We start from the raw sequence: 15,076 nt of genomic DNA on the forward strand, positions 1-15,076 counted from the left end.
GGGTGTCAATACTTTTGCCCACAACTGTATTATATTTTCAAGATAAGAAAAATCCATTGCCATCCTTATATAGCACTCCAGTTAAGAGTTAAATAAGTTGCCCACTAATTTTTTATTGATTACCTATCCTTAGGAAAGGTCATCAATATCTGATTGGCAGGGGTCCGACACCAGGCACCCCGTGCCGATCAGCTGTTATCTGTGTCGGCCGGTAGTGCTCACTCGCATATCTGCTCTGTCTTCTGGTAGTGGCCGAGGCTTGGGGCTGCACAGCTGCCTCTTATTCAAATCAATAGGAGGTGGATGTGTAGTACCCTGCGCCGGTCACTATCAGAAGACGGCCAGTTCTGCAAGTGAGTATTTCTTGGCGACAGCTGCCACCTCCAACACCTATAACAGCTGATCGATGGGGGTGCCGGGTGTTGGACCATGGCCGATCAGACATTGATGACCTATCCTAAGGATAGGTCATCCAACAGAAATTAGTGGACAACCTCTTTAATTATTTTACTTCCACAGCGGCAGCATATTCCGCACCTTACAATTCAGACGAGTTGACCAATTCTAACAATACTTGTCCTTCAGTAATTTTCTACTGAAAGCTGAGGCTGGAATAACAATATATATTTTGAAGGATCTGTCAGTAAGTCTGGAAAATGCAGGTGAGAAGCTACAAAAATGATTTTTTTTCCAAGCTATTCACAAAAGTCCACTTTGAAATAACCTAAAGAAAAGAACTGTTGAGTGAAGGAAATTAGATGTAGATTTAATCTAGTCTATGTTGATGAAGCATATGAGGCTCTCTTATAGTTCTCAATTACACCACATTGCAGAAATTGCCTTGCCAATTACAGCTCAGTAATTGAACATTTCTTCCCTTTGCAAAAATCACGATAGGTGGGGGTTTCACACGGGGCTCAGATTTGGAAATTAGTAAGTCATATAATACAGTTAATACACTAAGCTATTGACACAATATTTTTTTCTCCACTTAAGCAGTAACCACTATATATAGGATATCACTTGCTTCCCTGAGCAAGCAGCTTGTATTCATAGGAATAAACTTTCAAAAGAAATATCTACATTCATGTCTAATTATCACCCTGCAAGCAAAAGTTTTCATTTATTCTATAAGGGTTAAATATGCATCTGTCTTGGTCAGGATTGCCCAAGACAGATGCTCATGCTCCCTCCCTGCCGTGCACCAGTCTGTCCAGAAATCAGAAAGCCCAGTGTGAGCAGTGCGACCCAGCTCAAAGAATCTTCTAAGCACTATTCACACGTAGCATAAACACTGCAGTTTTTTGCCAACTGTTTTTTTTTTTGTGAAGAAAATCTGCTGAGATTAACTGCCTAAGCAAAGTGGATATGATTTTAAGAAAACTAATGCCTACAGTATGCTTAAAGATGCTCTTGAACTGGGCGGTTTTTGTTGTGTTTTTTTTTTTTCTTTCTATGATGGATCTAAAGAAATGCATGTATACAGGTCCTTCTCAAAAAATTAGCATATAGTGTTAAATTTCATTATTTACCATAATGTAATGATTACAATTAAACTTTCATATATTATAGATTCATTATCCACCAACTGAAATTTGTCAGGTCTTTTATTGTTTTAATACTGATGATTTTGGCATACAACACCTGATAACCCAAAAAACCTGTCTCAATAAATTAGCATATCAAGAAAAGGTTCTCCAAACGACCTATTACCCTAATCTTCTGAATCAACTAATTAACTCTAAACACATGCAAAAGATACCTGAGGCTTTTATAAACTCCCTGCCTGGTTCATTACTCAAAACCCCCATCATGGGTAAGGGTACCGTCACACTATACGATTTACCTACGATCACGACCAGCAATATGACCTGGCCGTGATCGTAGGTAAATCGTAGTGTGGTCGCTGGGGAGCTGTCACACAGACCGCTCTCCAGCGACCAACGATGCCGAGGTCCCCGGGTAACCAGGGTAAACATCGGGTAACTAAGCGCAGGACCGCGCTTAGTTACCCGATGTTTACCCTGGTTACAAGTGTAAAACTAAAAAAAACAAACAGCACATACTTACATCTGGTGCCCGTCACGTCCCTTGCAGTCTCTGCTTCCCGCACTGTGACTGCCGGCCGTAAAGTGAAAGTGAAAGCACAGCCGCTGTGCTCTGCTTTCACTTTACGGCCGGCAGTCACAGTGCTGGAAGCAGACGGCAAGGGACCTGACGGACACCAGAATGTAAGTATGTGCTGTTTGTTTTTTTTTAGTTTAACGCTTGTAACCAGGGTAAACATCGGGTAACTAAGCGCGGTCCTGCGCTTAGTTACCCGATGTTTACCCTGGTTACAAGCGAACGCATCGCTGGATCGCATCGCTAGATCGGTGTCACACACACCGATCTAGCGATGACAGCGGGAGATCCAGCGATGAAAGAAAGTTCTAAACGATCTGCTACGACGTACGATTCTCAGCAGGATCCCTGATCGCTGCTGCGTGTCAGACACAGCGATATCGTAACGATATCGCTGGAACGTCACGAATCGTACCGTCGTAGCGATCGAAATGTTATAGTGTGACGGTACCCTAAGACTAGCGACCTGACAGATGTCAAGAAGGCCATCATTGACACCCTCAACAAATAGGCTGTTCCCAGAGTGCTGTATCAAGGCACCTCAATGGTAAGTCTGTTGGAAGGAAACAATGTGGCAGAAAACGCTGTACAACGAGAAGAGGAGACCGGACCCTGAGGAAGATTGTGGAGAAGGACCGATTCCAGACCTTGGGGAACCTGAGGAAGCAGTGGACTGAGTCTGGTGTGGAAACATCCAGAGCCACCGTGCACAGGCGTGTGCAGGAAATGGGCTACAGGTGCCGCATTCCCCAGGTAAAGCCACTTTTGAACCATAAACAGCGGCAGAGGCGCCTGACCTGGGCTACAGAGAAGCAGCACTGGACTGTTGCTAAGTGGTCCCAAGTACTTTTTTCTGATGAAAGCAAATTTTGCATGTCATTCGGAAATCAAGGTGCCAGAGTCTGGAGGAAGACTGGGGAGAAGGAAATGCCAAAATGCCTGAAGTCCAGTGTCAAGTACCCACAGTCAGTGATGGTGTGGGGTGCCATGTCAGCTGCTGGTGTTGGTCCACTGTGTTTCATCAAGGGCAGGGTCAATGCAGCTAGCTATCAGGAGATTTTGGAGCACTTCATGCTTCCATCGGCTGAAATGCTTTATGGAGATGAAGATTTCATTTTTCAGCACGACCTGGCACCTGCTCACAGTGCTAAAACCACTGGTAAATGGTTTACTGACCATGGTATTACTGTGCTCAATTGGCCTGCCAACTCTCCTGACCTGAACCCCATAGAGAATCTGTGGGATATTGTGAAGAGAAAGTTGAGAGACGCAAGACCCAACACTCTGGATGAGCTTAAGGCCGCTATTGAAGCATCCTGGGCCTCCATAACATCTCAGCAGTGTCACAGGCTGATTGCCTCCATGGCACGCCGCATTGAAGCAGTCATTTCTGCCAAAGGATTCCCGACCAAGTATTGAGTGCATAACTGAACATTATTATTTGATGGTTTTTTTGTTTGTTATTAAAAAACACTTATTTGATTGGATGGGTGAAATATGCTAATTTATTGAGACAGGTTTTTTGGGTTATTAGGAGTTGTATGCCAAAATCATCAGTATTAAAACAATAAAAGACCTGACAAATTTCAGTTGGTGGATAATGAATCTATAATATATGAAAGTTTAATTGTAATCATTACATTATAGTAAATAATAAAATTTAACACTATATGCTAATTTTTTGAGAAGGACCTGTATGATCAGCAGCATTTTTAAGGGCAGAATCAGAGCTTTTCTGTACTTGGCGGAAAAAAAAAAAGTATTAAAAACGCTGCTTCAAGTCTGCAAAAAAAAAAAACGCATTGAATAACAGGAAAAACACAGTACAGAAGATAGTTATTGCGCACTGAGAAAGATGGAAATAGAAGGAAATAGTAAAAAAGATTAACAAAGATAAGAACATGATCAAAAATGGTAGTACCGCATGTTAAAGGGGTAATCCAAAATACAAATTATTTTCATTCCAAACCACAATCTAATGCCTTCATCTATACTATTTTCTAATATGCTGTAAATTAAAAATTTCCTAGCCTTCCCTAACTAACTACTAGTCTTTTTTTATTTTCCTACTTCCTTTTTGATGACACTTTGTTTGAGAATCCCATGCATACCAGGATTCATCTGAGGGCAGAGGCTGTGGCAGCGACATCACTTTGGCAGGCGGCGCTGGTCTCTGCATGCAGGGTATTCTGACAACGCACACTGACAGTGCGCTCTGCTGCTGGCTCATTACTACTCATCTGAGTCAGTCAGAGAGCGCACTGCAATTGTGCAAATTGCACAGTGATAGAGGACTTACTGAATTTAATATATGGAATGCATTATGCGATGCATGCACTCATTATATGCCATCCCCGGCGCATGCAGAAGTGACCTCACCACCCAGTTCGTTGATACGGTGGCCATCTCTTGATAGCCATGCATGCATAATTCTCCCTCATTGTGGCCATAAGGCGTCCGATGCTGTACTGTTGGCATGCCTCCTCCTTTCAAGAAGAAGGCATACGCTGCTGCAGTGACCACAGCCTCTGCCCCCTGACGACACTGAGGATCCCAGCATCCACTGGGATTCTCAAACAAAGAGTCAACAAAAAAGTAGTTAAAAAAAAAAAAAAAGCAGTTAGATGGTGTAGTGAGGGAGGAGTAGGGAATTTTTACTTAAAATATATTAGAAAATAACTTACCGTAGATTATGGCATTAAATAGACAGGGATTTAGGATGAAAATTAATTTGGATTTTAGATTATCCCTTTAAGCTACAATATATGAAAACTGGCGTTTGTTATGAGATTTTAAAGGGCATTCATTCATCTTTAGTCCAAGCCATGAATCACTAACTTCTGTGTAAGGATATTGGGCACAAATAAAGGTTATATATGACATTCATACGGCAGATGATCAACAAATCCACAAGTATCAAAATATGCTAAACAATAAAGGAATACGACTAACTAACAAATCAAATTATACTATGATACTGCAAGTTACAAATGGTAACATGGTTCCGAGACTTTACAAATTAGAAGTCATCAAATGTACTGGTTTCTGTACAATGGCGCACTGCCAGTGCATGCATTAAGCCTACTTGTATATTCCGATATTAAACCCTGTAACCTGTCCAACCCGCTCTCAGCTCAAGACCCTCCAAGTTCCTCTTTAGAAGACGCCACTCAGCTTTGTGTAAGCATGGACTCGCATTAGGAATAACAATGAGTTGTTTCATAAAAAATTAAAAAAGTCTTTGTTAATAGCTAATGCTGCACAGTAAGGTCTATTAGTACGCTACCCCCATTATACAGCTCTTTGCTTGCCTAAAAAGATATTAAAGTCAAGTACTCAGTTCACAAATGATATCCAAATCAGAGTATGTCTAATTTGTGTATTTCTCAATACAATATATGTAGATGCATATACTATGTTACTAATTATTATTATTATTATTATTATTATTTATTGTTATAGCGCCATTTATTCCATGGCGCTTTACATGTGAGGAGGGGTATACATAATGAAAACAAGTACAATAATCTTAAACAATACAAGTCATAACTGGTACAGGAGGAATGAGGACCCTGCCCGCGAGGGCTCACAATCTACAAATGAATATCTGTCAAACATTTGGACACACTTGATCATGCAATGTTTGAATTGGAATGTGCACATTGTGGACTCTAGTGAAGGTAGCATAACCACAAAAGGAAAACATATGGAAACAAGGAGTAAAGAGACACATGTGAAACAATCCAGAATGTGTGTTAAATCGTAGATTTCTCACATTACGCCACTTTTATTCTGCTGTCAGCTTTACACTCCCCTGGAAGTCTCTAAAGAAGCTTCATCAGGCATACACATGGAATGGCTTCCAATGAACAGGTATACCTCGTCAAGAGCTTATTTGTGAAATCACCAACTTTCAGAAAGTGTCTGTGACCATCAGATGTCTTTCGTAGAGGCAGTGTTGGAACCCAGTTCCATACATTGCTCAGTCTATTCCACAAGTGTTATCAGCCAGATTATGGCAAGAATTACTCAAGTAAAGAGAAACAAAAGTCCGTCATTAATTTAAAATATGAAGGTGAGTCAATCCAGATAATTGACATAACCTTGAAAGTCTCCTCTGATATCCCAAGTCATGAAAACCAGCACCACCAATTGCTGTGATGAAAATGGCTCTCATGAGGACTACCCCAGGAAAGAGGACCAAAAATTACCTCTGCTGCAGAGGATAAGTTCATCAGTGTTAAAAGCCTCAGAAACGGCAAACTGACAACACCTCAGATAACAGCCCTCATACATTATGCACAGACAGCAAGTAGCAGACACATTTCCACAACTGTGGAGACTGCGAGAAGAAGGCCATTATAGTCAAATTGCTGCAAAGAAGCCACTACTGAGGACTGCAAACAAAAAAGACTTTAAGCAACCAAAAGAATGGACATTACATTAGTTGAAATCTATACTGTGGTCTCACAATTCAAAATTTTAGATTTTTGGCATCACCCATCATGTCCATGTGAGATGTAAAAAAGGTAAAAAGATAGTTTCTACATATGTGGTGCCCAGCATGAGGCAAGGATGGGGAAGTGTTATGGTGTGGGGGTACTTTGCGGTGGCAATGTTGGCTGTTTATTCTACATTGAAGGCACACTTACCCACTATGGTGACCACAGTATTCTGAAACAATAGGCCAACCTATTTGGTTTGCACTTGGTGGAAAATTTATTTATTTGTGTTGTAACAAGACAAAGATACAAAATACACCTCCAGGTTATGCAAGGGCTATGCGACCAAAAAAGAGAGAGGGATGGAGTGCTGCGTCAGATGACATTGGCCTTAAACACCAGACTTTAACCTAATTTGCCATGAGTGATAACACAGAATGAAGGGAAAGCACCTCTGGGACATCCTTAAACAGTGTTGGAAAACCAGGTGACTAAGGGTACCGTCACACATTGGCATTTTGATCGCTACGACGGCACGATTCGTGACGTTCCAGCGATATACTTACGATCTCGCAGTGTCTGACACGCTCCTGCGATCAGGGACCCCGCTGAGAATCGTACGTCGTAGCAGATCGTTTGAAACTTTCTTTTGTCGTCTAGTGTCCCGCTGTGGCGGCATGATCGCATGGTGTAACAAAGGTGTGCACGATATTGTATACGATGTGGGTGGGCACATGCACATTAGATCTATTATTCACTCCACAGCATTGGAATTGCAACACCGAGAAAGAAAAATGTTTTGGAATTCTAGAAATCGATCAACATGTTAATCATATGCAAATGATGAAGAAATGGAAACAGATTTTTCAAAACTTCTCGATTCATTCGGTATCGAGTATGAGCGACGAGCGCAGTTCTACGCCTTGGAATATTTTCAACAACTGTAGCAGAATGTCTGGCTCATAGCCGAATGTCATGCAAATGGATTTTGATGGTTTGGGTAGATATTGCTTAATACTTTAGGATCAGAATATGACGTCTAATTTCACTTCCAGTACATAATCGATCAATCATGGAACCAGCAGTACGGTCATTTCTCCAAAGTGTCCTAGGAGCCATTCTGCAATACTACAACATCAGACCATATGTTGCTTGTGCTACTGTGAAAAGCCGTTTGACCTAAACGTTCTACTATGGCCTGCAGCATCTCCGGACTTGTCTCCTATCAAGCACATCTGTGACATCATTGGTCATCAATTGCAAAGGGTGAGGTTTTGATAATTTTGTTTCCATTTTTTCATCATTTGCATGTCATTAACATTTTAATCAATTCAGTGATTCCATTACTATTTCTCTTTGGTACTATACATTTATGTACACTACTCAAAAAAATAAAGGTAACACAAAAATCCCACATCCTAGATATCACTGAATGAAATATTCCAGTTGTAAATCTTTATTCATTACATAGTGGAATGTGTTGAGAACAATAAAACCTAAAAATTATCAACGTAAATCCCAACTAATATCCCACGGAGGTCTGGAGTTGGAATGATGCTCAAAATCAAAGTGGAAAATTACATTACAGGCTGATCCAACTTCAGTGGAAATGCCTCAAGACAAGGAAATGATGTTCAGTAGTGTGTGTGGCCTCCATGTGCCTGTATGACCTCCCTACAATGCCTGGGCATGCTCCTGATGAGGTGGCGGATGGTCTCCTGAGGGATCTCCTCCCGGACCTGGACTAAAGCATCCGCCAACTCCTGGACAGTCTGTGGTGCAATGTGATGTTGGTGGATGGTGCGAGACAGGACGTCCCAGAGGTGTTCAATTGGATTCAGGTCTGGGGAACGGGCGGGCCAGTCCATAGCTTCAATGCCTTCATCTTGCAGGAACTGCTGACACACTCCAGCCACATGAGGTCTGGCATTGTCCAGCATTAGGAGGAACCCAGGGCCAACCGCACCAGCATATGGTCTCACAAGGGGTTTGTGGATCTCATCTTGGTACCTAATGAGAGTCAGGCTCTCTCTGGCGAGCACATGGAGGGCTGTACGGCCCTCCAAAGAAATGCCACCCCACACCATTACTGACCCACTGCCAAACTGGTCATGCTGAAGGATGTTGCAGGCAGCAGATCACTCTCCACGGCATCTCCAGACCCTGTCACGTCTGTCACGTGCTCAGTGTGAACCTGCTTTCATCTGTGAAGAGCACAGGGTGCCAGTGGAGAATTTGCCAATCCTGGAGTTCTGTGGCAAATGCCAAGCGTCCTTCAAAGTGCTGCTCTGTGAGCACAACCCCCATCTGTGGAAGTCGGGCACTCAGACCATCCTCATGGAGTCGGTTACTAACTGTTTGTGCAGACACATGCACATTTGTGGCCTGCTGGAGGTTATTTTGCAGGGCTCTGGCAGTGCTCCTCCTGTTCCTCCTTGCACAAAGGCTGAGGTAGCAGTACTGGTGCTGGGTTGTTGCCCCCCTATGGCCCCCTCCACATCTCCTGGTGTACTGGCCTATCTCCTGGTAGCGCCTCCAGCCTCTGGACACAGCAAACCTTCTTGCCACAGCTCGCATTGATGTGCCATCCTGGATGAGCTGCACTACCTGAGCCACTTGTGTGGGTTGTAGAGTCCGTCTCATGCTACCACGAATGTGAAAGCACAACCAACATTCAAAAGTGACCAAAACATCAGCCAGAAAGCACTGGTACTGCAGAACCACTCTTCAATTGAGCGTGCCTTGATAATCACCAATAATTTCCATCTGTTGTCTTTTCCATTTGCACAAAAGCATGTGAAATTGATTGTCAAACAGTGTTGCTTCCTAAGTGGACAGTTTGATTTCAAAGAAGTTTGATTTACTTGGCGTTATATTCTGTTTAAATGTTCCCTTTATTTTATTGAGCAGTGTATATATCCAAACTCTTCAAAATCTCGATTTATCAAACTATCAAGTACGGGTGTCACGCACGAAATGCACGCACTTACAGATTCACTACTGACAGCTCCCGTTGCAACTGACAACCAATGAGACCCTAGATGTGCGCGACAGGAGACAAGTCCGAAGATGATACAGGTCATAACAGCATAATTTATGCCATGTGGCCTGCTCACAGAAGCACAAGCAACATGGGGCCTGGCATTGTCATGTGGAAAAATTGCTCCTGGGACACTTTGGAGAAATGGCTATACCACTGGTTCCACAACAAAACCAATATAATGCCAATCTGCAAGTATACCTGGAATGTAGACTAGAGGGGTCCAGCTACAGCACATTGTGTCACCATACACAACGCTACCAGAAGTATAACCAGTGTGGCTTCCCTTGTGAAGACCTCTTCATGGCATTGACCATTGCATGAAGTGGACTACACAGGGGAACGTCACACTGGTGTGCCCAAGAAGCAGTGTATCAAATGATCCAAAATATGCCAACTGGAATTTCACAAATACAACAATCTTAAAACTGCTTGCATCATACACTAAATGTTGGCCAATTAATCGACTGGACTATAATCAGAAAATATGAGAACATATTAGTCTCTTGTAAGTTCTAAGGAAGCAAAACATAACGGTGATGTCACAACAGTGGGTTATACACATGATTTATAGCATCATTAGGAAAACGGCAAATGCAGGAGACATCACAGTCTTTCTAAACTGTAAATCTAATGTTGCAATCTTCGAAGTTGGAAGGATGTTGCAATGACAAACATTATGAAATTGACACCAAAAAAAACGGAATCACAGACTCTAATCTGTAACATTTATACAATTACAGTACTATGAAAAGGTCTCATCTCTACAAAATTATTCTGCAAGAAGCTGCATTTCATCGATTACTATTTGGAATGAAGCTCCGTAAATTGAGCTTCACTATATTGGCTTGTGCAACAAGGAAACATTATTGGGTTCGTGGCAACTACAGTATTTATTACTAGTCATTAGCTTTGAATTTGCCATTTGATTGGCAAAGAACAAATTGATAAAATCTATTTAGATTAAGCAGGAAATTGTTACCAGAGAGACTTCTCCACAATCTTGGTCCTGAACACTTCTTCTTGGTCTAAGTTCACAGTGCAGTAACAATCTCGCATTTTGTTTGGCCCCGGATAAGAGGGAAGATTTTTGGCTTCACCTGAAGAAAAAAAAAAAGGAATATAATTAATTGAGGCTTATAAGTAAGCATACATACCAATCTAAAAGATAACAAAAGGAGAAGACACTCTTGACATTCGTCAGGTGTCTGGTGTCCTATGGATATACAGTATTTTCAGTATATGCTCCAGAAACTTTCCAAGCCCAAGATAAGCCATGAATGTATTATGAGCATAGCCTTACTTGATTCTAAACTAAATTTCCTCAGCCCTCACTCTACTAAAATGCTTGTGCATGCCCTCATCATCTCCCGCCTCCACTACTATAACATCCTTTTCTGTGGCCTCCCTACTAACACCCTCACACCTCTCCATTCTGTCCTTTAATCTGCTGCCCGACTAATTCATCTCCCTCGTTGCTACACATCTGTTTCTCCCCTCTGCAAGTCACTTCATTTGCTCCCAATTCCCCAGGGTAACTATTTCAAATTACTAACACTGACCTACAAAGCCATCCATAACCTGTCTCCTCCATATATCTCCGAACTAGTTTCCCGGTATCTTCCCTCATGTAATCTCCGGTCCTCCCATGACCTCCTTCTCTCCTTAACAATTATTCGTTCCTCACCCAATCACCTCCAAGAGTTCTCCCTAATATTCCCTACCCTCTGTGCCCTAACACATCCGATTATCCACCATATTCGGATCCTTCTGACAGAACCTTAAAACCCATCTCTTCAAGAAAGACCCCGCTGCCACATCAACACCACTGGAGCTGCTGCAACCCCCAACCTACTGTCTCCTTCCCCATCATCCTGTACAATGTAAGCCCGCAAGGGCAGGGTCCTCTTCCTTCTGTTCCAGTTTATCATTGGTAGTTTGCGATATCTGTATTTTGGATGTAACCCCTTCTCATACACAGCACCATGGATTCAATGGTGAGATATAAATAATAAAATTTGATTCCAAACTGTACTGTGGTATTTCATTAGGACCTATTCTTAATAAATGATATGCCACACTGCAAGGGACCTGAGGTCTTAAAGGGGTTGTCCCCTTTCAACTATTTTTATCCCACAGGATATGTGATGTATAACATAAACTAAGCATAGCTTAACTCTCCAATTTCTCGCTGCTCTTCCCTGGCTATTTCAACCGTTGCTGATCGGCTGCAGTGGTGAGACTAAAGTCAACAGCACTGCAGCCAATCATAGTCCAGTTTTCTGCAGTCTAAAACAGGAGAGCCACAGAGCTCAGTGATTGGCTGCAGCTCAGTCAATGTGACATCAATATTGCAGCCAGTCAAGAAAGACCAGGGGCAACGCTGGACTGGGAAAGGTAAAAGCTCTGGGATTTCTTATACCTTACTGAGCATTGTTGAAAGGAGATCACACATTTAAAAGAGGACCTCAAACAAGCACCTTAAGAAACCTGGAAAAAACACAACAGCTAAATGGCTGGGACATACATTTCCGAGACTAATAACTTGACATGGAGCCAATGGTCGGTTTCCAGAATCCTACACAATATTGTTTGTTGTACACCACCATTATTACAGAACAAGGCCGCTCAAGCCTCCTGTAGATAAGAACAAAGTCATCACTCTGCAGCTTCAGAAATGGAGTCTTCATCTTTGGCCTAAACATGAACAGCCAATCTACACTACTGAAAAGATTTGCATATTATTAAATGTGTATAGGAAGCCCATAGTTGGGAACCACAGAAGAGAATGAGGTCCCTATGCACTGGTACCAAAAGAAAATCCCTAACACAAAGCTACGTAAGACAATAGGATAAATTCCTAACTGTTTTAGTAATGGGAAATTAGTGGAGGACTACCATAGAAGTTCTCCATATCCATGAGCTCTGTATAACCTCGCTCTCACTACTGATTGGCAGCTTTCTGCCTATGCGCAGTGTACACAAAGCTGCCAATCAGTGATATGGGTGGGGTTATACAGAGCTCTGCATTCAGAGAACTGGTAGATTTGCAGCAGATAAAATAGAGATTGTATAAAAAAAATGCAATATGCAGCTCAATAAGGGATACATCGCTGGAATCAGGGTCTCTATCTCTACATCCTACTGCTCTCTGACAGCGTAGCAAAAACATGGCAATAGATTCCCTTTAACTCCTTTCTGTAGAGTCCTCATTGTAATCATTAACCATCATTATAGCAAAATTGTGTTTACTAGCAACATAACTTTGCCCTGGCTACTGGGTAGTACAATCTGCTATATGAAAATTACCGGTAGATATTAAAGGGCCATTCAAGTCTATTACATATTCTTAAAAATAAAATGTCCTTGAAAAAAAAATGACCAGATGCTAATTCTACTCAAGATTTACTCTTTGCCCTACTTAATTGAAAGCGCCTTCCGTCACTACACAACATTAATGTACAATCAATCAGCCACTGCCTGTTGAATGCGGACGCCCCTGAAGTAAACTGCAGGGCCAGTGGATTTTAGATAGTCAAGCGCACTAAGCCAGATTAGCCATTAAAAAGCAATTAAACCTAAAAATATAAAGTGATGTGACCTGGGAGAGCAAAGATAACAGCAGAAAAACTCACCCATACAGGGCGTCTCAGGTCACTGAACGCAGAAATGGAGAATCACGTGCATGGGCAAAACAACGAATATGATATTATCATCAATTTATATCAAACAGCAGGAGGATGATCCAAAGTTTATTCAGGAAGTGGAGACTGACTCACACAAGACGATTTCACAGCACAACAAACGGTCTAATATTGTAGAAATTAAATAGAGGTTACAAAAGCCACCGGAAACTCTGAATGTGTTCATACATAGAGGCACAGCGGGTACAGTTGGCCTAGGAATCATTTACCATTCATTATTTAGGATTTTTGTTAGACCAGCAAAAAAGGACTGATTCCAATCAGTGTGACTGATTATTGAACATCTTATGGTTTGTGTGTCCGTTTTTACCATCCATGTATATTTTTTTTTGTACATGAGAAAAACAAAATCTAAAAAGACAAAAACAAAAATCAAAACACTATTGGGAGGTTTCACAAGCTTTCCCAAGAACAGACAGCACGAAGATGCAACTTAAACGGCAACTGGTAGTCTGGAGAAAAAAAAACAAAAAACATCTAGTTTCCTTTTACTTCCCCAATCAGATGAGGCCGGCTTGGCACATGGAGAGGTAGGACATTGGTGATTGGGACCATCCCTGTTTAGGTGCACCTTGACGTGGTTGGATGGCTTTTTGCGCTCTTTGATCCAAAATCGTTAACCAAGTATGTTATGTGTTTTAACGTTTACAGAAATAGTGGAGTTCATATGCTCATTATTTATCTGGTGTAGGCATTAGGATACCGTTCTATATGCCATTGCGTTGCTGTTTTAGTAGTCAATTCCAGCAGTGGCTCCTAAAGAAAAGGGACATTAAAATGGAAAGATTTTATGTCTGTTCTGCATCCACTCCTAGTCTTACCATAAAAAAATGACACTTATACAGCCCCATTAATGGAAGCAGTGCCATAATACCCAGCTAAAACACCAGACACTGGGGCTAAGTGAATGCATTACTTATTTATAAATTCCACCTAATAAAGCGTCTGATGTGACTAAAATGTAATTTATGATATTGTATTGCAAGTGTGAACAATATCTCTAAAGCAACTGGTGGTCAATTGGGGCGATGCATTAAAGCAAAGGGCATGTAGAGATTTTGCTTCAATCAATAGTGTTAGTAAAATTGCCATAAACAAAAGAAAAAAGCTCTAAGGAAAATGAATGTCTAAGAGTAAAACTACTTACAAAAATGTTCCCTAGACATTAAAATAAAGTCAATGACTAAAGGAGCATGGCTGGGAAGTCTGGAGTAAAAGAAATGTGCAAATAACCTCAAAACCTGCATTAAAACCTTTTGATGGGGCCCCAGATGCTTCTAAATACATAAAACGCCAAGTAAAACACAAGTGGTAAAGGCTATTCCTAGGTCTTATCTTCTATTTCTTGTATCATTTCCAGTGCACACCCTTGGCACTTGCGATCTGCAATACGTTTAGTCCCATAGAAAAATACAAAACAAAATACAGAAAATAAAGAGTAGTAAATGTTTATGCCCTCTACACAAAAATCCTAATCATTCAACATTTACCTAAAAGAGGAGCTTACGGTATTCACTAATCAAAGGCTTGTTGTCATATCCTCATACTGTTCGTTATCTACAAAGCCCCTGCACAAAAAAAAAGTTGAGAGATTTAAGGTACCGTCACACTAATGTCGCTGCAGCGTCGCTGTTTGGTCGCTGGAGAGCTGTCACACAGACAGCTCTCCAGTGACCAACGATCCCGAAGTCCCCGGGTAACCAGGGTAAATATCTGGTTACTGAGCGCAGGGCCGCGCTTAGTAACCCGATGTTTACCCTGGTTAC

At 41.7% G+C, this 15,076-nt stretch overlaps 1 protein-coding gene across 1 annotated transcript in view; it reads right to left on the reverse strand.

Moving 5' to 3' along the window:
* RASA3 (RAS p21 protein activator 3) overlaps positions 1-15,076 on the reverse strand; it is a 278,927-nt gene that overhangs the window by 201,847 nt on the left and 62,004 nt on the right. The window contains exon 2 of the mRNA XM_069757531.1: positions 10,589-10,706. Within this exon, the coding sequence (XP_069613632.1) occupies positions 10,589-10,706 (118 nt within the window). The remainder of the gene's footprint in view (positions 1-10,588; positions 10,707-15,076) is intronic.

This window comes from Ranitomeya imitator, chromosome 3, assembly GCF_032444005.1.
Source record: "Ranitomeya imitator isolate aRanImi1 chromosome 3, aRanImi1.pri, whole genome shotgun sequence".
Classification (NCBI taxonomy): domain Eukaryota; kingdom Metazoa; phylum Chordata; class Amphibia; order Anura; family Dendrobatidae; genus Ranitomeya; species Ranitomeya imitator.